The following is a 25426-nucleotide window of genomic DNA, read 5'->3' on the forward strand; positions in this document are numbered from 1 at the left end:
CAGGGAACCTCATCAAACCGGCTTTAATGAAGTCACTTCACCCAAATAGGAAAGGGGAAGAAAGGGAGGATGAGAGGAGGAGGGCAGAGAAGGAGGACAAGGTCGCCTGGATTGATGGCGCTCATTAGCCTAATAAGGTACTTTAATGAAGCGGGCCCAGCACTATACAGTGCCATGGAGTCTAAAGACACATACACACACAACTCGAGCTGGTGTTGTCCATTGTACGTGACCATAGCGGTTGCTCTCACTGGAAAATACCCTCACACACACACACACACAGTCACACACAGATACATACCAAAACACACCTATTTACACACACGCACAAACAGGGAAGACAGATGGGAAGACACTCACCTCTCCTTCCAAAGACTGCAAGAGGAGATCTTTCCTACAGGACGCCGTGAAGTCTCCCACCCCGGCATTGACCTCCACCCCTCTCGGGGCCTCGAGGGTCAGGGTTCGAGTCGGCGACTCCAGCCTGAGGGCCACAAACACACTTTAGACACGCTGCGGAAATCCACCTGCAAACCCCCCCCCCCATTTTGCATGAAGAGAAGCCCGCTACTAACACAGAATGCTCGATCAGAAGCAGCAGAGGACCCCGGTGGACCACCAAGACCCCCTGATGGTGGTCCACCCCAAAACAGCCCTTCATCACATGACTAACCCTTTTACTGTTGTTTTAGATCTCCACCCTGCAAAGCAACTCTCAAACTTACAAGAAAGCCGACAAGAGAGAGTATGGAGCCTTTGTCCCACTGAGTCTCTCCCTCTTGGAGCGCAAGGGGTCGAGAGCTAACACTGTGACTCAGAGATGAAAACAGTATGAGATGATTAAACCGCTCGCTGGGGTCAGATAAGCACGGTGCTTCGCCCAAGGGCACGATGGCAAGTGAGATTAAGGGGAGAGCTCTGGGCAAAGCAGACGGAATTACAAGTATAACAAATCAAAAACCACGCTCACAACAACGATCGACTGCGAGAAAAAAGGCTTTGCCCTTTGCCACTTTTCCAGAGGAGCGTTGCTCAAGGGTCCTTCAGAAAGTTGGTTTCCCATTGAAAGGCTGAAGGGACAAAGCACACCAGCCTAAAGGGTGGATTAACTGAATGAGCGTCCAGCCTGTGGCCAAACAACGGAGGGATGGAAACACGGGTTTACACCCCCTCTGTTAATGTCCTTCACTTCAATGGAGATGATGGAGAAAATGCGTGTGCATCATGATTCCTGCCTCATTCCTGGTGTTTGCCCTTGTGTTTCTTCTAGGTCCCCCCCCCCCTCCTGTTTGCATTGTCTCACAACGTTGTACTAATGTTTTCTGTGGTAGGGTGGCGTGATCTCGCTCTGCCTCACCAGTAACGCGCGCTCTGGCTCAGCTCGCCGACCTCATCTCTTATCTAATAAAACTGCACTAAACAGCTCCCATTAGCTGTTCCACTATTCTCCTGGGAGGACCTTTGCTAAATTATAATTATAAATTGAATTGTTTTTATTCTGAAGATGCAAAGATTCGCAGACATAAAAAAGCTTGCCCGGAAGATGTTTACTGTGTTTTGTTTTCCTCCCTTTAATCAACATGTGCACTTGGAGATATTTCCTTTTTAACATGGCTTAATATCTCCGGCTTTTAACGCGATTGGAAAAAAACGATTCACCCCGAGAAGCCATTTCATTTAGTGTTGCGACTTTAAAATAAAAACACCAACTGATATCTAAATGAAATCCTTTAATTCCAATTTAGACTTCACTTTCATTGCGTTGCGTGGCTGAATCTGAGCTCATTACTAGTGATGACATAATGACGCTTGATTTCGAGATATGGCTGGAGGCGGGTTTGCATCAGAATAATCTCCTCTCAGCCCTCTAATTTGCTCCCCTTATTTAATGAAAATGGGGGTTTATGGGTTCCGCTTCGGACTAAATGGGCGGTTCATTTTGTTCAGGAGAGACCGTCACAAATCAGACCATTTCCTCAAACAGCATGTCTGTCAGACAAAGTGTAGAGAAGTTGTGCGGCGGATTAAAGGTGGGCGAAGGTTCACCGCTGAGCAGACCGAGAGCATCCAAGTGGAATAACACGTGCTGGAAGCAGACACCTCGCATTGGGCCCGAGTGCGTGTGCCGCAGCAGTCGGAGGGTTGGGAAGCAGAGGGGAGACAGACAACAGAGGACCAGGGAGCGTACGAGGAGACTGGTCATCAGCAGTGACGTGAGGACAGTCTGTGATGGGCAGATACCGGCCATCACTGTCTGGTGTCCCCCGTCCCTCAATCTCAGCGTCACAGTGCCTGTCGGCTTCTGTCATTGCCTCTGACTCACATGTCCTTTTTATTACTTTCTTGACCTACGTTTTTTCCTTTTTGTTCCTTTAAATTCTCTTAGCATATGTGATGCCAACCCTGCAGCTGCAGTGTTTTTATCTTTGGCTTAATGGCGCAAAACATCTGGTTTTGAGATTCTATCCTGGTGGAAATAAGGGAGTGACTCCTGTTTGTTTGCTCCTATTTCCCACTTGATTTATTACCGCAGCAAATATTGCAAACATGAGTTTCAATAGTTTCAAGTCGTCTTCAACACAGCATGATGCTCATTTAGTAAATGGTGGTCCCATGCAAAGTAAAATAGACCATGAAGCGTAATGAGGGCTTGTGGTTGGCGGGTCGTTACCCCAGAACTGTCTGGTCCGGGAGTTGTCCGTGTTTGGCCTTAATCTCTCAGCTCAGCACAAGTTACTTCATATTTTATTTTCAGGTCACTTTTGTTTTCCGAAAGACAAGAAGGTGACAGACGAAATGCTGAGGCTTCAAAACGGGAACAAGCGGGGGACATCGCTGAGGCTTCGTCTCATACGTGGTGTGACGCACTCAAGGAGAAAAGCAATGAGCCGAGAGGGAAATGTAAGTGTCCAAGAGGGAGGTTCTGTAACTTGTATGATAATGTGTCCAATTCCCAAACCGCGAGGAGAAATCCATTCGGTACCTGTCGGGTCGAGTTGGCAACAGAAAGCCATGAAAAAAGGGGGCTGCTGTGTGATGCATTGAGCATGACCAGGACGAATGAGTTTCATAATAAAATTGCCATGAACATCGATTAAGAGCTAAAAAATTGGGTTTGAGGTTTCAACTTGATTAACTTTGGATAATTGATGTGTTGGAGGATAGTCTGGAGGCCAGTGTTAATGCTGTGTACTTTATTACTGTTCTGTGAATGATGATGTTCCTAATTTATGAATGTGTCCGTTGCTCATGTACTTGAGGTATCAGCATTCTCACAAGGGCCTCAGAACTACGTGTTGAGTTAGCAGTTTTAAGCCAGTAAGTGGCAGGTTATTCATTTTAACCCCCCCCCCCCCCCTCCCCGTTTTTTCGATGCCAACACTCACAAGTAACCCAATCAACATCAGTACTTAAGCGTTATTGTTGTTGCAATGCTTATTTTTCTAATATTCTCAAGGAACCTTTGTGTCAAAGTACAGCTTCATAAAGGAAAATATAAAAAAAAAACAGGGAAACACGTAGTATAATAGTATAAAATATGAGTAACTACTGCGTTGTTTGCAATGAAATCGGGCGGAGACGTCTTCGTTGGGCCGTGGTTAATTGTAATGCATTTGGTGACCTCCCTGCTTTAAAATGTGTTCCACCATCTGCTCAACATGCAGTTTGTCCTAAACTTTGGTCCATCCAATACTTTCAGTTAGCAATTAGCCCCAGTTTTATCTTTGTCTCAAGCGCTAATTGAAAAACGGGGCGTCGGAGCCCCAGAGGACCATTTGTCGCCTCCCACTTTCATGGCAGTGAACAGAGGAGCATTTTTTTTATATAGTCTATGATAATCTGCTAAAATAAAACATATGAAGGTGTGTCTCACAGATACAAATGCTCCGTTTCCAGCTGAGACGTTATCTTTGAAATTCATTTTTATCAGAAAGAAATATCTTCTCTTGCACTCTGCTTATAATTCTTGTATAATTCTTTCTCACAATACAACCATACTGCACCCTCCCCTCTCCCTCATTGATCCGTTTTGACCTTCAGTTGCGACAAGGCCGTTTTATAAAACACCATATTTGTCCAACCTGACAGGGCAGGGCAGAGATAGATCAGCACGAAATGCTTTTTATCTCAATTCATTTCAAGGGAAAACAGGGGGAGGGGGGAGGTGAGGCCTAACATATTAAAAACACTTACACAATAGACTAATTCCTGCATTTAAAAAAAGCTTTTTGTGGTAAATGGAAATAGGGATTAAAAATGAAACTTTTTACCTGGTGATTTTATGACTTAGCTTGATTTGACTCCATTATTGTCATTACTGCTGCTTCCTATTATCAGGAATCAGGAAACGTTTATTGCCATCATTTGTTGGACACACCGGTTCATGGAAATTGTCTTGGCGGTTGGTGCATGACAGAAGACAGTACAATAATGACGACCTAGTGCAGCAATAAGATAAAACTAAAATAAAAGTATAATAATATATTCCCACTGGGTGTATTCATTATTTCCCTTATGTCTGTTGGGGATAGGGTTTGAACACCTGAGCGGGACTTCTTTGGTTAGTTGGGTCTCAAAAGATAAAGTTGTGCAATTGACAAAATTCCTTGCCCTGAAGTTGGACCTATGAATAATATTTGTTGAATATGAATTTGCTGGTGTTCCGTTGACTTGCTACGCCGACCTGCCGTCTTCCAGCAGGCGCGTTGTAGAGGAAAGGCACAGGTGTTAGTAATATCTACAATGTCTCTGTGCTATTCAAACATGGGGGAGAGCAGAAGGGTGAGCCAGCGCGCACGTACCCGGGTCCTGAAAGCACGGTGTCTAAATGCATTTCAGCCATCACTCATTCCATTATTTACACTTGTGGTTTTCCCTGCTGCATGCTAAATCACAGTCCTTTTGGGGGTTCTTTTCATCCCAACTTAAGCATTCATGATTCAAAATCTGTTACAAGAATTTGGAGAGACATTTTGAAAACACCATTTTGAACGAGGTTTTGTAAGTATTATAGTGCACATCCGTATGGGGCCTTTTGACTGCAAAAGCCGAGCTTAACCTTTGGAATCGTGGCTCGTGCTATTTAAATAAATACATGGCCAAATACTCAGCTTGCAATTTGTGTTTTCAAAGTGAGCTTCGAAGTGGATGAGTTTATATTCTTCTTACCTCTCCTAAGCGTCCTCTTATTTCACTTTCACTTTCTTGAATAGAGGCAAGTACTTGAAATATGTAATTTTGAGAAACTACGGATGTTGTGTACAATCATTACCTGCGTGTGAACGAACGGTTTCTGTTATTGGTGCATACGGGAAGTGCAAAATCTACCTTCTAAATGTTGAAATCTGGGCTTTTTACAGTGATTTATATTTCCCAGTAGACTTGGCTGACATTCATCCTGCCCTTTTCCTCTTCGGGACCATTGAAAGCCAAACCACCTTATCACCACCTTGCCATTTGGGACGCAAACCTTTAACCTTTTCACGCTAAATGCACCGTCACCTGCCTCAGTGCCCCCCAGTGCCTCCGCCAAATCTCATCCATGAGCTCCTGGAAAACGTTGAAATTGTTGCCTGATTGATGCCGCGAGGTGAGGGAACGCAGCAACCTCTGCCTGTTAAGAGTCAGATCCAGAGAGAAATGCAGCAAGAGAGCGTCAGGGGGGTTAGTGGGTGCTGGGTGTAGTGCGGCGTGTTTCAATCACCCAGTGAATCCTGCAGGTGTTATGAAAAAAATTTAAAAAAGAAAAGAAAAGTTTGAAGAGAGAAAGCCTTGGGCTGTTTTAAAAAGTCCTTACTGAGTTACTGAGGTGGGACAGGAGAGAGCTGAGGTACATTAGAGGTTTGCCTTCCTGGAACGAATGGGTGTATTGGTGTGTGCTAGAAAGAGAAAGAGACAGACGTTTGGTGATGAAGGTGAAGTTATGACCATCGAAGAGTACAACTCTGCTTTGTAAAATGTCCATTTCAATCAAGAAGCCCGTGTTGGCGTGTGTGCTTGTTGTACATCAGGATTTAACATCAGATATACTTCAGTGTGTCAGTCCACAGCTACTTAATTGCACACTTCTCAACACCTTCACAAAACACACTGCTTGACAAATCCCACAGTTACTCCAAAAGGACTTTCAGATGCTCTCCTCCTCGCTGTGAAATGTAGCTGAGGACATGGCTAATGGCAGATGGGTAAAGAGAAAAAAAATGTCAAGCAATTTCATGCTTTTATGCATCCACTGGGGCGCCGGACTGATCACTTAATCAGCAGCGAGAGACGAGCTCCACTAGTCCGCAACTGCAGCCGTCTCATCCATTGTTCACAGACTTGTTTCTTCGCCAAACCAGAGGAGCAGATGTGAAAGTCGAAGATGTTGTGTCTCGTCCACGGGTGAATGTGGTGAATGCAGCACACATTCTGCCCAGCCCGTCTTCTTACAAAAGCACCAACGTGTGCAGTTTTCTGCATCTTATTATTTCAAGGATACACATTTAAAAACCCTGAAAAGTTATTGGCATCATGAGGAAAAGAATGATAATACGGAATATTTCCACATAAATACACAGGGTTGCTCGTTCCCTGCAAACGTGGAAAGATAAATGATGCCAAAAAAAAGAATACAAGCAACTTGAGCAAAGTGTGTGTGTGTACTAGAGAGGAGGTCAGGAAAACATGCGGCTTTGCTTCATTAGGATTTGTCTCAGTACCCCAGAAAGCTGCCTGACAGAAAACACGCCCGAGCCGAGAAACATTACGGCTTCCCAACAAAGACAATAAAAAGACTACAGTGCGTTCGGTGTGTGTGTGTGTGTGTAGTGTGTGTGTGTGCGCTGTTTTCACCCATCTGCAGCTCACGCCTTCCTTAATGCAACATTGCTTTTTTTGAGGATGTGATCAGAAGAATGCAATCGTTAGAAATATGACCTTTTTATGGAGTAGTCTTGATGGGAAGATGATTATTCGGTGGAAAGAATAAACTTTGTTGTATCTCTCGCCCTGGCGATCAATCACGTCGGCAGATTTGAGGCTCAGTGTGACACTGGTGAGACACATCTTCTTAAGAGGGATCCTGCTGCACAAGTGACATCTGCGGCCGCTGCATTGTGATCCTTGTGATATAATAGGCCCTCGCAAACAGTGCCATCCTGTGTTTTTCAGAAGATGGGATGAAACATTAATGTTCCCTCTGGGGTAAATGGGTATTTGCAGCAGCACAAAGAAGGATGAGAGATAAGAATTTAACAAATAGAGAGCACTAAAGATGATTCGTAGGTAATTGTTAGAGCGGAACATGCTGGGATTAACACTAAGGATACAAAATAAGGAGACACCGTGTCCTTACCCAGGGATTTACAATTTGGAAGTGTGCAACTGTAGCCATTGCCATTTTTGGTAATACAGACAAAAGAATATATGTTGGGAAAATTAAATTGTGAATGTCTCTCAGAAAAATCGATGAAGTGCCCCTGTGAAAAGGACAGGCTTCACTATTCATCACTGCACTGATGATGTGAAATAAGCTTCTAACACAAAGTGAAAAAGAAAATGCACTAAAGATATACAGTAGGAAACCTAAAATAAAGATACATTGAGTGATTGTACTGCGGTTTACGGTAACCAAACTGTAGAGATTATTCCCTACCAGGCCTTTTTTCCATTAATTACAGCCTTTTAATAAAATAAACTGGAACCCATCTTTTAGGCGGTTAGAATGAAACATGTAAAGATCAATCATTTTGGGGGTTTTAATCAAACGGTATCATAAAAGGAGATGTGTGATACATAGATGAACACTATTAGTGAAAGTAGCCTCTTACAGTCGTGTAATGACCATGCTGCACGCCTGGTGTTTGATCACACAGTTTTTTTAGTGCTTCTACACGTTCATTTGGAAACTCTGGAAAAAAAACAACAACTCCTGTAATGTGTTATGGTTCTTGTAAGTCAGAAACGTCATGCTTGAGTGAGTGAGAATGAACCTCCTTAACATCGTCACCATTAAATGGGAGTCCCTCTTACATGGCCTTGCACTGTTCCCCACCCAAATGTCTGTGAAATACAAAAGCTACTAGATAAATTAGAAAGTTATGTGAAAATGAAGAGTAAAAGGGGAGCCTTCCACCTTCATATCACCAGCCTAACCCCTCAAACAAGATGTGCTCATTCAGGCCCAACTCCTCGAGAAGAGAACATGCACTCCTTGGTTGTTGTACAGAAGGGAACGCGCTGACACACCATGTCAATGATTAAATGATCTGAACACCAACAAAAGAAGCCTTTTGACTTAACTACATACAGCCCAGAAAAATACAACCTTCCTGGGTCACGAAATGTATAAAGGCAGTAAAACACAGCTCCAAAAGAGAGAAAACTACACCAAAAACCTAAAAACAATTATTATAATAACATAATTTTTTTGAATGAAAGGCTGCTCTAGACAGTGAATCTGTGCTCAATACACACAGAGGTTAAAGGTTAAAGCAGCACTTCCACAGCCATCTAACCTTGAACCCGCCATTAAAGGAATGTGCGACCCCTCGAGACGAAGGTTCAAGGGTCCCGCTGTGCCCACAGACATTTAAAGGCTCTTCCTACAGCCAATGGCTGCTGCAGGGAGAGAAAGGAGACATTTGGAATTTGTCTTTACATACTGGTTGATAAAGTCGAGAGGTCAAAACCTGATAACAGACCCCCTTCTTTGGGTCCATAAGTTTGCATTGTTTCTCCACTGATTCTCATCGCCTGTTCTCTTTTCTTTATGCAACCTCTGAGTATTTTTTCTTATCAAAGGGGGAATGGTAAGGAATGTTCCTCTGATCGAGCATGCAACAACTAAGATGATCTCTCTTTATGTTTCGTCATGCTGCCTTGTGTACAAAGGAAAGCTTCCCATCGGGGTGCACGTTTTCAACCTAATGTTTGTCCTGTGTACCAAGATCACAGCGCCGAAGGTGGAACGTTGTTCTTAGAGATTTTTCTGGTCACACAAAGTTCCAATTGTACAGTAAAAAAAAGAAACCTCTGATACAAAGAAAGATAATAGAGGGGAGTTCAAACCCTCTCCCTAGAGGACAGAGAGGAAAGGTAAGCGGATTAATGACGTGATAGACAGATGGACCGGGAGAAGAGAGCAGAGAGAAATATCAGGATATCAGGAAGGTGAACTCTTTTCAGCTAATGGTGTAGCATTTCATCTGAGATATAAATATGCTTTTTCACAAAAGATTCACGATAAATGTAAAGGTTATCCAATAAATTAATTTAATTGACTTTCGGTGGATACTAACTGTTGTAATAGTACCAGATATTAAATATATGAGAACAACAGTTCCTCTACTCGTTACTCAACATGATCTCATATTTCATATTGTCAGATTGTGTGGCTAAGGGCAGAAGCCCCTAGGGCCTCGTTAATGGTATAAGAAGGTAAGCTGGAGACGTTACATTAAAGGGCTCAGTGCCATTGCATCACGTGACACACCGTAACAAAACGTGACGCATGTCAGGTGACATGAAGCTGACCGTAAAAGATCCGTTTTTAGACAGGGAGAAAAAGTCCTGGGTTTTTAAAGTTAGTATACAAGCCATTTTATTAATATTAGCAAAATACAATATTAGCAAAATAGAGGCTGATAACGGTCTCAATATATTGTTTGTTTTTACTACACCTTTAAGTCAAATTTTCTAGTACATGTCTGCCATGGTACAGTGGGCTGTTTTTCTAGATTGGGCGCGTGTGTGGGAGGCAGTGAGTTCTCCTGTGGATCCACGTGTGTGTGTCCTTTCTTCTCTAATGTTATTTATCTGCTGTGAATTTCCCGCCCAAGCGGCCTCCAGCCTTTTGTAATAGTCTTTACCCGTCGCACAACAACTGGCTCTGTCGCAAAATCTGATGCTAACAGCCGTCTATCTCTGCAATGACGCACCCAACAGCTGAGTTCACATTCAAACGCACACACACACACACACCCTTGTATTTACACAGGGAACAGATGCGTGGCAATATGTCGACAGTTGAGCATAAACTGGGTGTTGTTGTTTTCACATTCCCCCCAGAAGATGTGTGCAAAAGCAACACATGATGAACAGTAGACGAAAGAAAACAACAAAGACAAACAATGGCGTAACTCCAATGGCGTCATTTGGCTCCGTGGAATAAAGAGTCCCTCGAGTCACACACTGACTTGTTACATTGGAAAGGAGGGAGCAGCGTAATGAGCACGTGCTGACAGCAGTGGTGTTACATGTTACACCAACCAAACGAAGCTGGGATTCAGTCAGGAGGCCTGGAGAGGCCGGGGCCCCGCTGTCTATGTGGGCGCGCCCTAAGCCGACTGGGGGCGGAGGCACAGTTCGGGCTAAACCAATCGCGACAGGGCTGTCAGCGCTGTCAGCTGTGCTCATCTCTGTTGCTGACAGTTGTCATTTCAGCAACTGACACGTCCAATCGGCAGGGGAATCTCTACCAGCACCGCCGCCAGTGTCTGGACTCCCAAAGGGGGGGGTGGGGGGGAGGGGGGGGGGGGGGGGGGGTATGCCTCATCTGATCTGACCTTTGCACCTCTAATACTTTGGCTAGTGTTAATAAATCATTGTTAAAAGTTCACAAGTCGCTCCTGGTTGAAGTACGGTGTGGAAGAGGATTCTTTCGGCAGAGGCTGCTTGAAAACCTTCTGTTATATTAAAATAAATAAATAAATAACAGCCACAAGCACACGACGGCATGGCGTTATTTAAGAAGCGTTTTTGAGGGACGGAAGGCGTGAATCCCGATCCCAGGCTGCAAAGTCCTGCCTCACCATCCAACCACCCACATGGGGCGAGGACGACATGAACCCTGAACATAATACAGCTAGCAATTCAGTCTTCCTAAAAAAAATAGTCGCGCGTATATTGATTTCTAGCTCATGGAATAAGTCCAGGAGAGAAAATCCTCTCTTATTATTGTACTCCTTTCGCTGTATTAGGAAAAATACCTTTTAAGAATGAAGATGCTGAGTAGTAACCGACTATTATCAGAACAAGGGGCACCAAGTTTGATCAGAAGATCCTGACCCCCAGCTTCTCTCCTCCACGCTTCAATCTAGGCCACTTATTTCCGAACCCAAACATCTGAGAAAAAAGCAGCACTTTTAATGAGTAGAACATGGCAATCTAACAAATACACAAAGTCACCCGCACAGAGCTTCAGATACGTTATGGATCGTTCCCATAACCGGGGCTTGCTTGCTGTTCGCTTGCCTTCCCTCCCGCTCTTTGTTCTCAATGATTTCCCTGTGTGTCCGATCAATACAGACAGAACAGTGCAGGGCGCCGCTGATTATCCTTGTTGTAGGAAAATGAAGGTGTTATATGTTATATATCAAAAATCCAATCGCAGGGCAACGAATTGCAAGATAATGTGTCATTTTTAGGAAGCATGTATGTTTGATAAAAAAGTAAAGATATTGAGTGGAGGGGGAGATTTGCTGTTCTGTAAGGAACAAATACAAATGTAATAGACAGCGCAGTATTTGCCGTGATCACCGTCGAAAAACATGAAAGGAACGAAGTGATGGAGAGAAACAGAAGATGAAAATGCAATTATTTTATCTCGTGCCAAAATTGCAATCGATCTTGTATCAAGTTGACCCTAAGAAATAAAAAAATAAAAAAGCGAGCTTAAACACCGAAATGCAGGAGTTCTGCTGTTGTTTAATGGGAACTCGTGCAGGAGGGAGAAACTTTTCCCTAAGGCACAGTTCAAAGAGAATGTGGCTCTTTCAAAATTTTAATGATTTCCAATTACTTTGATAGAAACCCAACTTTTTTAATCAGAAAGCAGCTAGGGGCGGGTTTGCTCTCTTGGTTTTTAGAAGCTAATTAGTTGGGTTACTTTGCCTTCCCTCACCGAGCCCAATTCATTTGACTGCTTCAGACACAGAAAACCTGGTTAAATACACTTTGCTCCGAGATGCCTTCAAAAACTGGCATTAGAATGTGGCTTAGTTGATCACATTAATCTTTCTTTCCGGTATTGGAATATTGTAACCTCAATAAAAATGTTAATGTGAAGAATACCTCTCTAATGGGTGGTTTCAAGTCACTGTGGCTATATTGTTGAACCTCTGACTTAGGGCCACTCAAGTATTCAAGATAATGACGGACCATGTGCTTGGAATTCATATTCTTTTACACTCCTTTTCTGTATCCACTAGTGTATAGCGTAGCAGAGCCATGAAAAGTATTGAAGGATTAAAAAGTTAAAATGTGCTGGTGGGGAGGGGAACAAGAACTGGGCCACAGGGTGGATCATTTGTCCAATGCTTCAAGGACTCATAAAAGTCCCCAGGATTCAGGGCTATTAAGACACATTAGCACTTTTGTCATTTAAAGACCAGACAAATGTAAAAAAAATACTTTTGGCCTCACCTTTTAATCAGAAAACCACAGCTGTTCATTCATTATACAGCACATTAGGAATGAAGAAAGCAATATAAAGTACAATGGAGGTGGAGGCTGAAATAAAGTTCTCTCTCATTGCTTTAATCAACGCACACAGAGTCCTTCACTAGCAAGGATGGAGAGAAATGACAAGGACGAAGCAGGGTGCACTTCATTTAGTTTGAAGCATCAATCTCTCTCTCTCTGTGTGTGTGTGTGTGTGTGTGTGTGTGTGTGTGTGTGTGTGTGTGTGTGTGTGTGTGTACCACTCGAGGCCCTTCTGGCTATTCAGTCAGGCTGCTGTTTTACACCTGGGACACCAGATGAAAGGAATTAAACATAATTACCGCCACTAGACACACCAGCAGCAGTGAGGACCCCGACCACCGGGTTTAACAAGAGACCCAAAGGCACAAAGACAGGCCAAGTGAGTCCGTCAAAGCCGCTGCAAGTGGGTGACCGTACTATGGGATCGCGTTCAATGTGGACAGCGGAATACAAGGAAAGAGCACAAACACGCTCTCCTTTGGCTGTGACGGTTTGATCTCACAATGCAAAGCTGAAGGAGTTTAAAATAAATGAAAAATACAAAACTGCCGACGAGTCCAGCGTGTAGCCCGTCTCTCGCCCGATGTTAGCTGGGATTGACTTGAGCCCCCCCCCCCCCCCCCCGTTACCCTCTGAGGATAAGCAGTGGAGAAGATGGATGGATGGATTCTCATTAAGCGTCGTACCCCGAGGGAGTAGTCGTTGAGGGGAGGGAGGGTCAGACACATTCCCAGCGCTGTGAAGTGCTTTGTGTTGATGTTTTTCCACTTGGGGAAAAATAGATGGATAAATCCGTTCTCCCGGGCCAATTAGGGGGGGGTTGAACTGAGGTCTAGTGGTTCTCACCTTCAACAGAGGAACCCTAAACCCCAAAGAAATACCAAATCCTGGAAGAGGTTTGCTGACTTTCCTGAAATCCACGAAACAATTATGAATGTTAGGGAGCAGACTGCAGTGCAATTCACAAAGAAGAACCACATGCAGTTACAGGGAAATAATTAGCTCCTTCACAGTTTGAGGTAACTGAATTGCTTAAGGGGTGTGTCACATATTTTCAGATGGTCACTGCATTGCAGGATGCAATGACAGACAAAAATGAATATTGTTTCCCATCACATTATTTTGGAGAGAAAAGAGAAAGAGGCTTTAAGTTGCACTGCAGCGTAATTGTGCACAGCAACTAGATTAATGGGAAAATGCATTATAGGCCCAAACCGTTATTTAGGGCCCTGCTTGAAAATCGCATAGCCATGACAAAAAAGGTTCCATCCCTGCACTTTAATTGCACTTACTTATAATTATAAACTTATAATGGCTCTTATCTACAGTGTGTTGTAAATCGGCTGTTTCTTCTGGGTTTGCATCCTTATGGTTGAAAAGCACTTTGATAAAAGCGTCAGCTAAATGACATGTAATGTAAGGAGTTATAGGAGGGACCCAGACTGTGACGGAGCGGCCGTCACTGGCTGAATATGCACACACACACACACACACACACACACACACAGGATTGTTACCGGGGGGATACAAGCAACGGGGAGGGTCGCCAACAGGAAATCTGTCAGGGAGAGACTGTGGGGAAGTCCGGTGTGATGCTGAGTGTGATGCTGAGGACAATGTGGCAGCGAGTGTGTGTGAGACAGTGGTTTAAATACTACAGAGAGTAAGTGCAGCAGAGGGGCAGGTGAGGGATTGTGACTGGTGCTCTGAATGAGCTGATTGGGTGAGTGAGGGAAGCTCACTGAGGTCTGTTTGAATAATAATTAAGGTGACACTTGTGAGGTTTTGTCCAGATGTTCAAATATCAGAATATATGTTGCAGGTTATAAGAACCAATAAGAACGATGGCGATAAAGCGAAGGACACATTTTTTTAGATTATTTTAGTTTGGGTCATATCTCCAGAATCTGTGTTGTTTTCTATTTGCATTTAGTAATGTACCAAACTATTTATTTAAATTTTGTATCATATATAAACGCACCACTTACGTTCTTTAAAATGACCCACGGTAAATGATGTATTTTACCATTAAATCTAGACAGATTTGCTTGTTTGCTGTATATCTGTTGCAGAGATGTTTATGTGGTTAGAACAGTAGGGTGCAAATGTCTCCACAGCCACGTCATCCAATTCTCCTCCTGATATTAGGACAATAGAACTTGGGTTTGGAGCGTGAACATTTCGTGTGCATATACTTGTATTGTCTTTCGCGATTAGTTTATTTTAAAAGGCTGCTAACTTTGAACATCCCTCAGAGCCCCACATAAGCAACAAAAAATTACAACTAATTATGGGTACGTCTACGAAAACAATGATGTGTGAATGCACTGTTGTGATTGGAGGGGAGCAGCATCAGGTTTTGTAAGGGCAAAATGAGATGTCGACTGAATTAAGGTTTATCTTATGTGTAAATCAGGCATTAACACTTTTCAGCGTGTGAGTGCCCATGTTTCTTGTACAATGACATATTTTATATCCGGCACCGTATCTTAGTTATTACCCCGAGCCCCCTTTTAAAACATTCTGCCCTGTAATATTCAGCTGGATAGATGGATACATGGAAATAGAGCAAGGGAGTGACAGGGAGGGGAGGAGGAGGGGGGGGGGTCACAGAGCACAAATCCTTCTCCAATGCCCATGCCTGGGAAAGAGCTAACTCTCCCCAAGGAGCCTCCTTATGACCCCCGTACTTGAATAGAGGGGAAGGAAGCACCGAGGGAGGGATGAGGAGATGAAAGCGCGACACGTTGAGTGCTCAGCGGCTTGTATTTATTTTGCCGTGGAGCCAAGCATCAGATGAAGTTGGAGAAATAAAGGTAACTCAACCCCCCCCCCCCCCCCCCCCCCCCCCGAACGGCCACATCGCTTTAAACAAAGGGAGGCATATGAACCCAGTCTTGAGGATTAGAAACCAGAATTAAAACAGAATTCAGATAAAAAAGGATGCAGACTATTGCTGTCATTCTAGCCTTCATCCGTCTGCTTTAGCTGTGGTTGCTTTTGACTTGATTGAAGTTGTGTGTTTTATTGTGTGATTCGAGAACTCATTTTACTGGCACTATTTAAACGTAAACACCTTTTTCTTTTCTTTTGACATGTCAAATGCTTTTAAGTGTGACACTATTCTGTCTATTCTCAAAATGTACAGACAGAAAATTGCGTTGCACCCAAACCACAGCAAGAAAGCAAGAAAATAAGTCACATCCAAAACAAAAAAATATAAATAACAACGAAGAGGTGGGAAGAAGATGACGCCACGGACATGTGGTGTGTATTGTACAACGTTATCAGTAAAGGATGGGGTTGTATCAGAGACAAATGGAAAGGTGGTTAAACAGCCAACAAGTTCGCATTGCAAGAGATAACAAGTCCTCTGATGAATGGAAATCAAGGGGTATCATTAACTTGCAATCAGAGACAGGTGACGCTGACTGGGACGCATAGGGATGTGAGAATGTTCTTTGCTTTCACCAAATCAGGAATGTTGATTCTCATTTCATTTTGAACTAATTATGAAATTAAAGCCGTATTGATTTAAGATTAAAAAAAAGACTTTGCTTTTTCCATCCGTAAATCTAACAAATGATCCATCGATGATATAATTGACTCAATGCCCGTTTTAAATTCGTTGCATCTTCATACTTCTCAGCCCGAGCTTACAGGGAGCAAAGGACGAGTCATCTTATGAAACAGTACGTTCAATTAATCAACTTTTTACGTCTTTTTAATGTTTTCAACTGAGAAGTGCTGCACTCACACGACTGTGGTTTTTGTGGTTGAAGTACTGCCTCGGTCTAACTTATGGAACAACAATAATAATAAAAAGCATCTTTCAGTAAACTGTACCGACTCCAAAAGCTGCTTCAGACAGAGAAACATCCAGGACCAACTTAGTGCAGCTGCTTCCACTATTCTCAGTCTCTTTGTTGCCGCCTACATTTTGTCAATCTTCTCTTCTATTTCCATGTGATTTAGTCAAACAACCTGTCATGGAGGGCTCTCTAAGATGTTTAGATGCGCTGCTCAAAAAGGATGCCAGGCACATCCCTTTTTTTTCCCGTCTGCCCCGCCGGCAGCTCCACGTACGCAGAGTGCAAAGGCAGTTTCAAAAAGGGCCGATCACATCGGAGGCTTTGTAAACGAACGCCGTTGCGCCCGTCGAGCGTTCACCGGGGGGAAGCGGGCCGCTGTGTTCTGTGCAACGCTTCCCAGGTCTAGGTTCGTGTTTTGCATTCATGTCTCTGTCACCTTCTAAGAGACTCCCGGAGCGTTTTTTTTTTTTTCAAACCACAGAAATACAAATATTCACTTCGTCCCTCTCTGGTCACTTTGGGTGGCACATCAAGCATCGTCAAACCTGCCTAAAGCCACTTTTAAGTTTACTCTGGTTGCAGTTTAGCGTATCACACATTTCTTTAAGTAGCATTTGTTTCTGGTCAGGTTGCTTGGTTTGTGTTTTGCCCAAATGTGACCAAACTGTCAAGACAATTTCCATGTATGTACAACAAATTATGGCAATAAACGTTTCCTGATTCCTGATCCTGTATTTTATCAAGTCAGGAACATGCCACGTAACTTCCTGTGTTTCCTTCTTGCTCCTCTCTCCCGTGGTCGCCGCTAAACTGTAAGATAGATCATTAGCTTTAATATGACTTCAATCCGCTCATTACATGTCCCATTTAACCTCGCCGCATAACACTTTACTTTTCATAACGAGACAGAAGAAGAACGGGGAGATGGAGGCAGGGGGAAGAAATGCTCATGTGGGAAGATCTGGATTCTAGACAGAGTGACAAAGACAAATGTGTGTGTGTGTGTGTGTGTGTGTGTGTGTGTGTGTGTGTGTGTGTGTGTGTGTGTGTGTGTGTGTGTGTGTGTGAATAAAAGAGTAAGTCAACAACAGAGTCAAGTAGTGAGGAGATGAGAACAAAGATACCAGGAGAAAAAGGAGCCAGATGGAAAGATAGAAGTTTCCCAGCAGAAAGGGATTTATTAACCTTGGTTCAATAACGTGGCAGTGAATAAAGAAAGAAGAAGATAAACTTAATCTTAAAAAAACATCTAATAAACCTCAAATTTAAAGAGAAGTCCTCATGCTAATGACAGGGCTTCTTTCCTTACCATTAAACAGCTAATGACTGCCAACAGACACAGGGAGGCATCTGAAGCATGTGGTCGTCTGTCTATCAGTGTTGTTTGTTTTTATTCACCCTGCTCCATGTGAGGTCAGTGCATCGTGTGTGTGTGTGTGTGTGTGTGTGTGTGTGTGTGTGTGTGTAGCTCCGTCTCTTGCTGATCTTGATGTACCTACATGCATATTGCCCTGACACAGCTGTTGTTGGGGTGATAAGTGGTCACACATGTTCTTTGCAGGTGTGCCTTTGATGGGCGTGTCAGTACATCCGTTTCATGTTGTGATGTGCTTTGCGTGTGCGCATCGTTAATTTAATATTTTTTTTTATTTTTTATAACTCCCCAGAAACGTTCATGTTAGGGGGCGGTCTAATGCAGACGGACGATGTCATGCGTCGGTACCAACATTCTGGGGTGCTTCCCATTTCCGTTTCTCTCCCTCGCGGCGGGCTTCCTCCCCTTCCTTATCTCCACCGACCCGTCCTCTGACCCAATGTTCTCGCTCCCCCCCCCCCCCCCCCCCCACAGTAACCTTTCCTCCTCACCGAACTCCACGACTCTCCTTCACTTCTCGGTTTCCTTTCATCTCTCAGCAGTACTTTTCCCCTACCGCCGATTTTTGATTCGCTTTCAAGCATTCTTTTGTATCTCCATTTCATACCTCTGCGCCCAATGATGATCATTTCCTCTCTCAATCTATTTAACACAAAGTTTTCTTTTCTTATAAGGTAATCGCTTGGAATAATCTAGAAGAAGAAAAGAAAGGACAATACTGGAGGAAAAGAACACCTTGTACGAACCCAGGATTTGGCAATTAGAGGTGTAGGATCAATGGGCAAACAGGGCACCCCTTAACCTCATCTTCCATACCCTTGTTGGACTCTTCATTGAGCGATGCTAGGAGGGTAATACGAAAGACAGAAGTGGGAATACAGGCAAACCAAAAATGTGGGAACACAAAGGGGGGGGGTTATTGGTTTAGGCAGTACTAACTGAGAACTACTATTTTAAATGTTTAAGATGTTTAAGGCAAAGCTTGGTGCGACTGATAGCGCAGCTGTCAAACCTGATGCATGATTGAATAAAATAATGAAAGGCTTAAGAAATCAGGACAACAGCACAATTTGTGTTGGTGTCATGTGGTGTCATCACTGAACGTTTTCTCACAGAATCGGATGAAAAAACCAACTAATTATCACGTTTTTAGTTGACAGGTGATCCTTTCATTTTGTTCAGTATCTTAATTTCGTCCCTATTTATGACCACAAAAGTATGAACTGGGGCTATTTTTGCATCCCGCCGAATTCTTTCATATTTTCTAGATCCCATTATGTGCTGTTGCTGCTTGCTCTGGTCTGGTTGAATCTATTCTTCTACACACTTACGTGGCCTCCTCCTGAACTCTTTCCCTCAGTCACCCTCTGCCCAGCTGTCTTTTTTTTTCTTCTCTCAAGCTTTTGATTGTCCTCTTCATCACCCTTACTCCCGCCCTGCTTACTCTCCCTCTATCCAGTCAATTATATCCCTTCCTCGCCTCCTTACTTTTTCCTCTTGTGCGCAGCATTTCAGGCCTCTTGGTTTCCTCCATCAGTTAGTCAGCTTCTCCTCTCCGCCTCCTTTCCTTCCTCCCTGTTTATCTTTTCCTCCTAAGCTAAAAGGAACCCTACATGTGCATGAGAGACATGAACCCAGAACATGCTTCAGAAGAGGCGATGTGGAGAGGAAACCTTTTTTAGCTGATGTGACCCAACCTATTCAAGTAAAACCAACCAGACCTTTCTTTTTTTTGTTGTTGTTCTACTGTGAAAATGTAACCAAGACTGTTTAAATCAAGTGGGTCTGATGTAAACCTGTTCCTGATAGAATCTCAAATACATATGAGATCAACCCTTGTGGTGAATAGCAGATAGCAATCATATACCGCGGACTACACGAGTCCAAGTTCATGTATCGTTTGAGGACTCCACTCATACACTGAGGACCAGAGCACCATTGCTCCCTCTGTCAGTGAGCTGATTATAACACTAAAGCACTGCACCACCGGACTGACAAGCTGAGTCACATTTCGACTCAAATAACATTCCTTCTCCCCAAACTGTCATTTGTTGGTGTTCCGATCTAAGAAATTACCCATAAAAAAACACACACACCAAATAAATATTCTACAGCAAAACAACAAGGGGCGTTTGAAGCGAGCCAATGACTGAGCCCTCGTAATGTGAGAACTTACTTTAGGTCTTGGAACGGTTCTGCCCTCACGTGTGACGTCTCTACAGAATGGCTGAACACCACGCCTTCATTCCCTGTGGAGAGAGTGGATGAAACATGTCAATGTGTATTATTACACATTACATTGTACCTTATTGGGGGGGTTGGGGCTGCCACTTAAACTGCACGTCACAAGTATTTCTACCGCAATGCAAGATTCAATGATGACATTCTGTCTATCACTGGAACTCAGTGTTTACTCTATTTATTTTAGAAGCAATCCAATTAAATGCTCATTCTCCAGCTAATTTATTTGAAACAAGCTCATAACTACAAATCAATCATTCTTTTTTTTTGCCGATTCTGTTTCAGATTTTCCTCCCCACCAGAGAGACATTTTACTAATGCAGAACAGTTTGCTTGCAGTGTGCACAGAACTGTTGGAAGAACAGGTTTCCTCTGATTTACTGCAGTGTTTAACCCTCCTGTGTGCAGCAAGCGCCTCTGCTTTAGCCTGCAGCCCTGAACAGATGCTGAGGGGGAAGTGCTGGTCAGGCCCCCCCCCCCTCCCGCTGGGGCCGCAGAAAGCGCGTTAGCACATCGGCGCCGCAGAGAGAGACCTGTGCCGGGGATCAAAGGTGCATCTAAGGACGCATTGGTTGAAACTCCCGGCGAACAATGTTTGTCTGTGCCACTGCCGGCGGAAGGAAAAGGGAGGAAAACAAGCCCCCGGTTCTGTTGACAATAGAGAAGTTGTCAGTTTAAGGTCCGTGTGTTGCTTTGCCGCCGCACAATGATGTTTCTCACTTTGACGAGCGTCTCGCCGGATGTTTGTTGTAGCTCCTGACTGCGTTCCCTTCGGTCTTAGATGCTGTACACGTCATGTTCATGAATTGCCACCGGGGGCACCGTTCTTCAAGATCCTAACTTGGGTTTAGTTTCACAGGTGGAAATCACTAGTAAGTAGGTTTTGTGAGATATGAAGATATCAGAAATTGAAGAATTAAATGTTTCCATCACCTGCCTTTAAATATAGCTTGTTAAATGTAGTTGTTGCTCTATACTGTCTCCCCGCAGTATGAAAATATCCCCAAAGGCAACAAACTCGCTATGCGGGCCCGTAAGCCGTCGGTTTAAAGATTAAAGTAAAGTTGTCTACAAACACACACACAGTGGAGGAGAGGCAGGAATACAGCATACTCTGTATGTATCTATAGCTTTACCACAATGCACTGTTTATTGCTAGTATGTTTGGTACAGCCTCGCGATGATGTCTCATCTATCAGTGACATATCTGGACGCGGAAGTCATTTCATTTCCGTTCCAACGTTGTGGGTGGCGGAGAAAAAAAACTTCTCACCCTCCTATGAAAGTCCTTTCCAATTCATCTGTACAAGGCAAGATAATTCCTTAAATCAAAGCGCTTATATAGCTAGTATTAAAAGTAAAGTAACAAGCAACGTGTATCCGCTCAGTGGCACTTAGGTGCTAACGAATGTGTTCTCTTCTTGATAAGAAAATCCAAACAAGGAAGTAGTTGGGACACAGAGTTGCAGCCTGCGTCTTAATCTTGCCTGCACCGTTGGCACATTGCTGCACATCTTGGCAGAATACCACAACCACTTGCGTCACCAATATGCAAGCATGCGCGTCCTTGTGCACATGAGTAGGAGATTAAAGAAAAAATGCTCTGCAGCGTTACCAGTGGTCGAAAAACTCCCTCGTGAACCTTTTAAAAGAAGAACAAAACTTTACTTATAAACGCCGCCACGCTGGTCATTCTGTGCGTCCACCTACCTGTGACCCTCAGTTTCTCGGTGCCGATGCTGATCTCATCTTCATCTGCAGAGAACAGAATTCTCTCTCCATCTGTGCTCCTCACCTCAAACCTCTGACACTGAGCCTCGACCATTTCTGAACCTGCAGAAGATGAGAGAGAGATTTACTCGGAGCATCGTCACGCACATAAAATGGGCCGCCTGGAAAAACGTTTCTACTTGAAGCTCCTTTCAGAACCATTAGCCCACAAACGTTTACCTTGAGGGAGGCCGGGGGAATTTGAACTCTTAAACCCTGCGTCTCGAAATGTGGTCACCAGTGCAATGGGAGTACAAATACTGGGATCTCTGCCGATGGAGTATGTGGTCATTAGGAGCACCGAGGAAAGACACAAAGCACAGCACGGGACAAGCTGTTTGAGGGACTTTATTGTTGGCGCGTGGAGGTTGGTGAGCCCCCTGTAAAATTTGTCCATTTAGTTCAATTGTGTTTGTCGTTTTGCCTGCAGGACAAAACAAAAGACAATCGAGGTGTGAGAGAAAATATTTAGTAAAAATCGTAAAGTTTCACCCCATGTTGCAGTAGTCATTGTGAATGAATACAGATAAAGCAACTGACAAAACATCCTAAATCAATAGTCTGCCTTTCAAAGTGACATGAAAAAAACAAGATGCAATCAAGGAAAAAAGCTGCAAAATTACCAAAAGAGGTCTTGATGGCAGTTTTCTCATTTAGGGATGTTTTCGGGCTGCCATGGCGACGCTCTGAGCCCAAAGAGAAGTACCATTCTCCCGTTACCCCTTTCTTTACTGCCTGGGCTCCAGGCTATTAGGAATGTCAATTAGGAACCCAGAGGGCCTTGTCATTAATAATAGAAACTTTATTAGCAACCATCGATTTGGGATTAAGCTCTTTCTCTCATCCCTGTCGCTCTCTCCCTCTCCATCTTCCACCCTTAAGCCAACAACTACGTGAAAAAGCAATTGAGACTAGTGCTGTAAAAGAAACACCAAAAAGCCACATGTGACATTCATGTTACAGACGTAGGGTAGAGTTGTTAGTTTGACAGATGGGGACGGGGGGGGGTTATGTACAGAGATGAATGAGAAAAATAAAAAAGGTTGTAAAAATGAAGTGAAACTGGTTTAATTGGCAGTAGTACAGTGCTGGTAGGGGGCTCTGAGGTGTAGTTTGTTCTGTTTGAACATGGGTGCAGGGAAGCACATTTCCAGAGTTCATTCTTATTTACAGATTTCTTTTCCTTCTTGTCGTCTTATTAGAGGTGTGCACCGGATTCTGAAACAGCAGGAGACAGGGTGCACCTTCCATGACAGTCACAACTGGAAAAATGTGGTCCTTAAGTGAAGGTAAAGGTGTTTTATATATCTGACAATATGACTGTATACATCAACTGTAGAAAAAGAAGCGTAGCATCGCTAAAAGAGGTAATAGAACACATGATTCGTAATGTAAGGACTATTTGCAGAACGAGACGACTGCTGATGAAACAATCTGTTCTTTAACTACAGCATTATAACTCAATCTCCTCTTTGCACTGGGGCTGTAACGTGCAATTACTTTAGAATTGTGGCTACGGCTTTAGTGCCAAACTGAAATGAACCTGGGAAGAAAGAAAATGTTTAATGAGATGAACAGAAAGCGATTTGGTGCTCTGTATGTGTGTGCACTCACACCAGCAGCAACAAAATGAGACAATGTGGCCAGAAGTCATTTGTTTTATGGCGGAAACATTTCCGCTGAGCAGTTTTCCTTCATGCAAATGAAGAATGATGCGGTGTGGGAATGAAAAATCAAGCGATAAACTTGTACCCTTTATGTTTTTTTAATGCTGTAAAACTTGTTTTGAGTTAAGTTCAAGAGAGATGTGTCTGTCAGTAAATCCTTGAAGCTGGAAGTGAAATAAAGGCTTATTATAGCCACAGTCGGGGGAAGGAAATGTTTCTTTTGAACGACTGTTAACACTGACAGACATTGAGAATTATGGAGCATAAAAGCAGGGGACATCGAGGCTCTGTGCAGTTTGAAATGACACAACGCCACTGTACAGACTTTGAGGTTCGTCCAAGCTATCTGATCATTTTGGCTTAATCTTGTCAGTGATCTGCAGGTAGCTAATGGTAACACTGTGTGAATTAAGTGCTTCGGGGTCAATTAATTTGCCCTTGCAAATTTCTCTCCCACTGACACCACCTAAGTAATTCTGCTGTCGCCAATAACAACAGGACTCCTCATTAGGCAAGACATGCTAATTGATGCACTAATTTAAATAATCACTTCCTGATGCACCGATTTAAATCCTCACTTCCTGACGGGATCGCCTCACTTGTCACAAGTGCCGCCCTCAGCAAGACCGTTACGTAAGGACACAGCTTTAATATCTCAACGCTGAAGGAGAAGAGAGGATCATTATCACATCAGAGCGTGCAACAGATGTCCCGCGTTTAGATCTCAACCTGGTGACACCTGAAGCTTGTGACATGAACACGATGCAGATATCATAAGCATTTGTGTGTTCTCCCCATGTGTACTGTTTATTACAGCTTTAAAACACCAACGATGTGTGATAACGAATGCATGCTACGCTCACATCATGCTGCTGTCACGTGTTGGTTTTTCTGCTCATCATTGTTGACACAAAACCACGGTTGCAACTCCACGCACATCCCTGCTTATTAATACAGTTATTTTTTGACTTTGAGGTCAAGTATTTTTCCACGGATGTATCACGGGGTGTGGAACTTCTTTTCCTCAACAAACTTTATCCCAGGTTTTTGAAGTGAATATATGCATTAAAAGTGAAATATGCATTATGTCAGCAGGATTGCACTTTTTTCCTACTTCAATGGGATTCTGCAATTCATATTTTTGGTGAATTAAAAGAAGACATTAAAATTGTGCTTCTGGAACCTTTTTTCTTGACTGAACATTAAAGCACTGAGGCCATAAAAACGTTATATGGGTCTGCTGTCCTGATTTTATTATTCAAGAGTGGGAATTAGGTGACACTTTAATTAGAAGGCTTTGGGGGATAGGTACAAAGTACAGTGGGGCTCAGCCAAGTAAACAGTGTATGCATGGTGGTCGAGATCACATCAGATCAGCTTTATTGGCCCTATGCTTACCATACATGGGGTTTTTCCTTTACTCTCCACACTGTACATACTGTTTTATCATTTGAATAAACCAGAATAATATAAACCAAAACAGAGAAGGTACAAGAGAGCTGCTGAATTTGACTACAAATCAGCTTGGATGTGCTTTGTGATTGGGCCTCCACAGCAGCCACACCTTTCATCTGTATCCCACATGCCTGCAGATGAGCGTTCACAAGAGTGGGGAAAAATAGTGTGTGTGTGACTCTCTTGTGAATATGAATACATTGCCGAGCTAAGAAACGTTTTTCAATTAGGCCGTTTAAGTGCTTTCGCATGGTGGAGCTTTGTGTGGATTACTCTGCTTTTCCTGAGGTTAGAATTCTGGCGACATGCTAAATGTAGCATTAAGGCGTTAAAATAAAATATGAGGTTGCATAATTCAAACTTGAATGCCCTTGCATTGTGACATGCAGATTTGATCACTGTTTTTAACATTTTTCTTGCTGTGTTGAATGCTTGGCTGGATCTGGCCATTGGCTGAATCACTTCTCACCCTTTACGAATTGGAGCGCCGCCTGAAGTTTCCGGGCCAATGCCATTCCACAGATACAAATGTCTACACAAAAAGGTTTGGGGCTGCAATGCTGCAATGCTCATCAACCCGTGCATACACAAACGTACCTTTTTGACTGACGTGACCACACATTCGTTTATGCATACCATAT

General features: G+C 43.4%; 1 protein-coding gene across 1 annotated transcript in view; it reads right to left on the reverse strand.

Annotated features, from left to right (window-relative positions):
• Positions 1-25426, reverse strand: part of LOC119218307 (zeta-sarcoglycan) — a 217066-nt gene that overhangs the window by 10716 nt on the left and 180924 nt on the right. Inside the window, exons 5-7 of the mRNA XM_037472630.2 lie at positions 21604-21726; positions 19829-19901; positions 361-484 (exon numbers count right to left, since the gene is read on the reverse strand). Of these exons, the coding sequence (XP_037328527.2) occupies positions 361-484; positions 19829-19901; positions 21604-21726 (320 nt within the window). The remainder of the gene's footprint in view (positions 1-360; positions 485-19828; positions 19902-21603; positions 21727-25426) is intronic.

Source organism: Pungitius pungitius, chromosome 9, assembly GCF_949316345.1.
Source record: "Pungitius pungitius chromosome 9, fPunPun2.1, whole genome shotgun sequence".
Taxonomy (NCBI): Eukaryota; Metazoa; Chordata; class Actinopteri; order Perciformes; family Gasterosteidae; genus Pungitius; species Pungitius pungitius.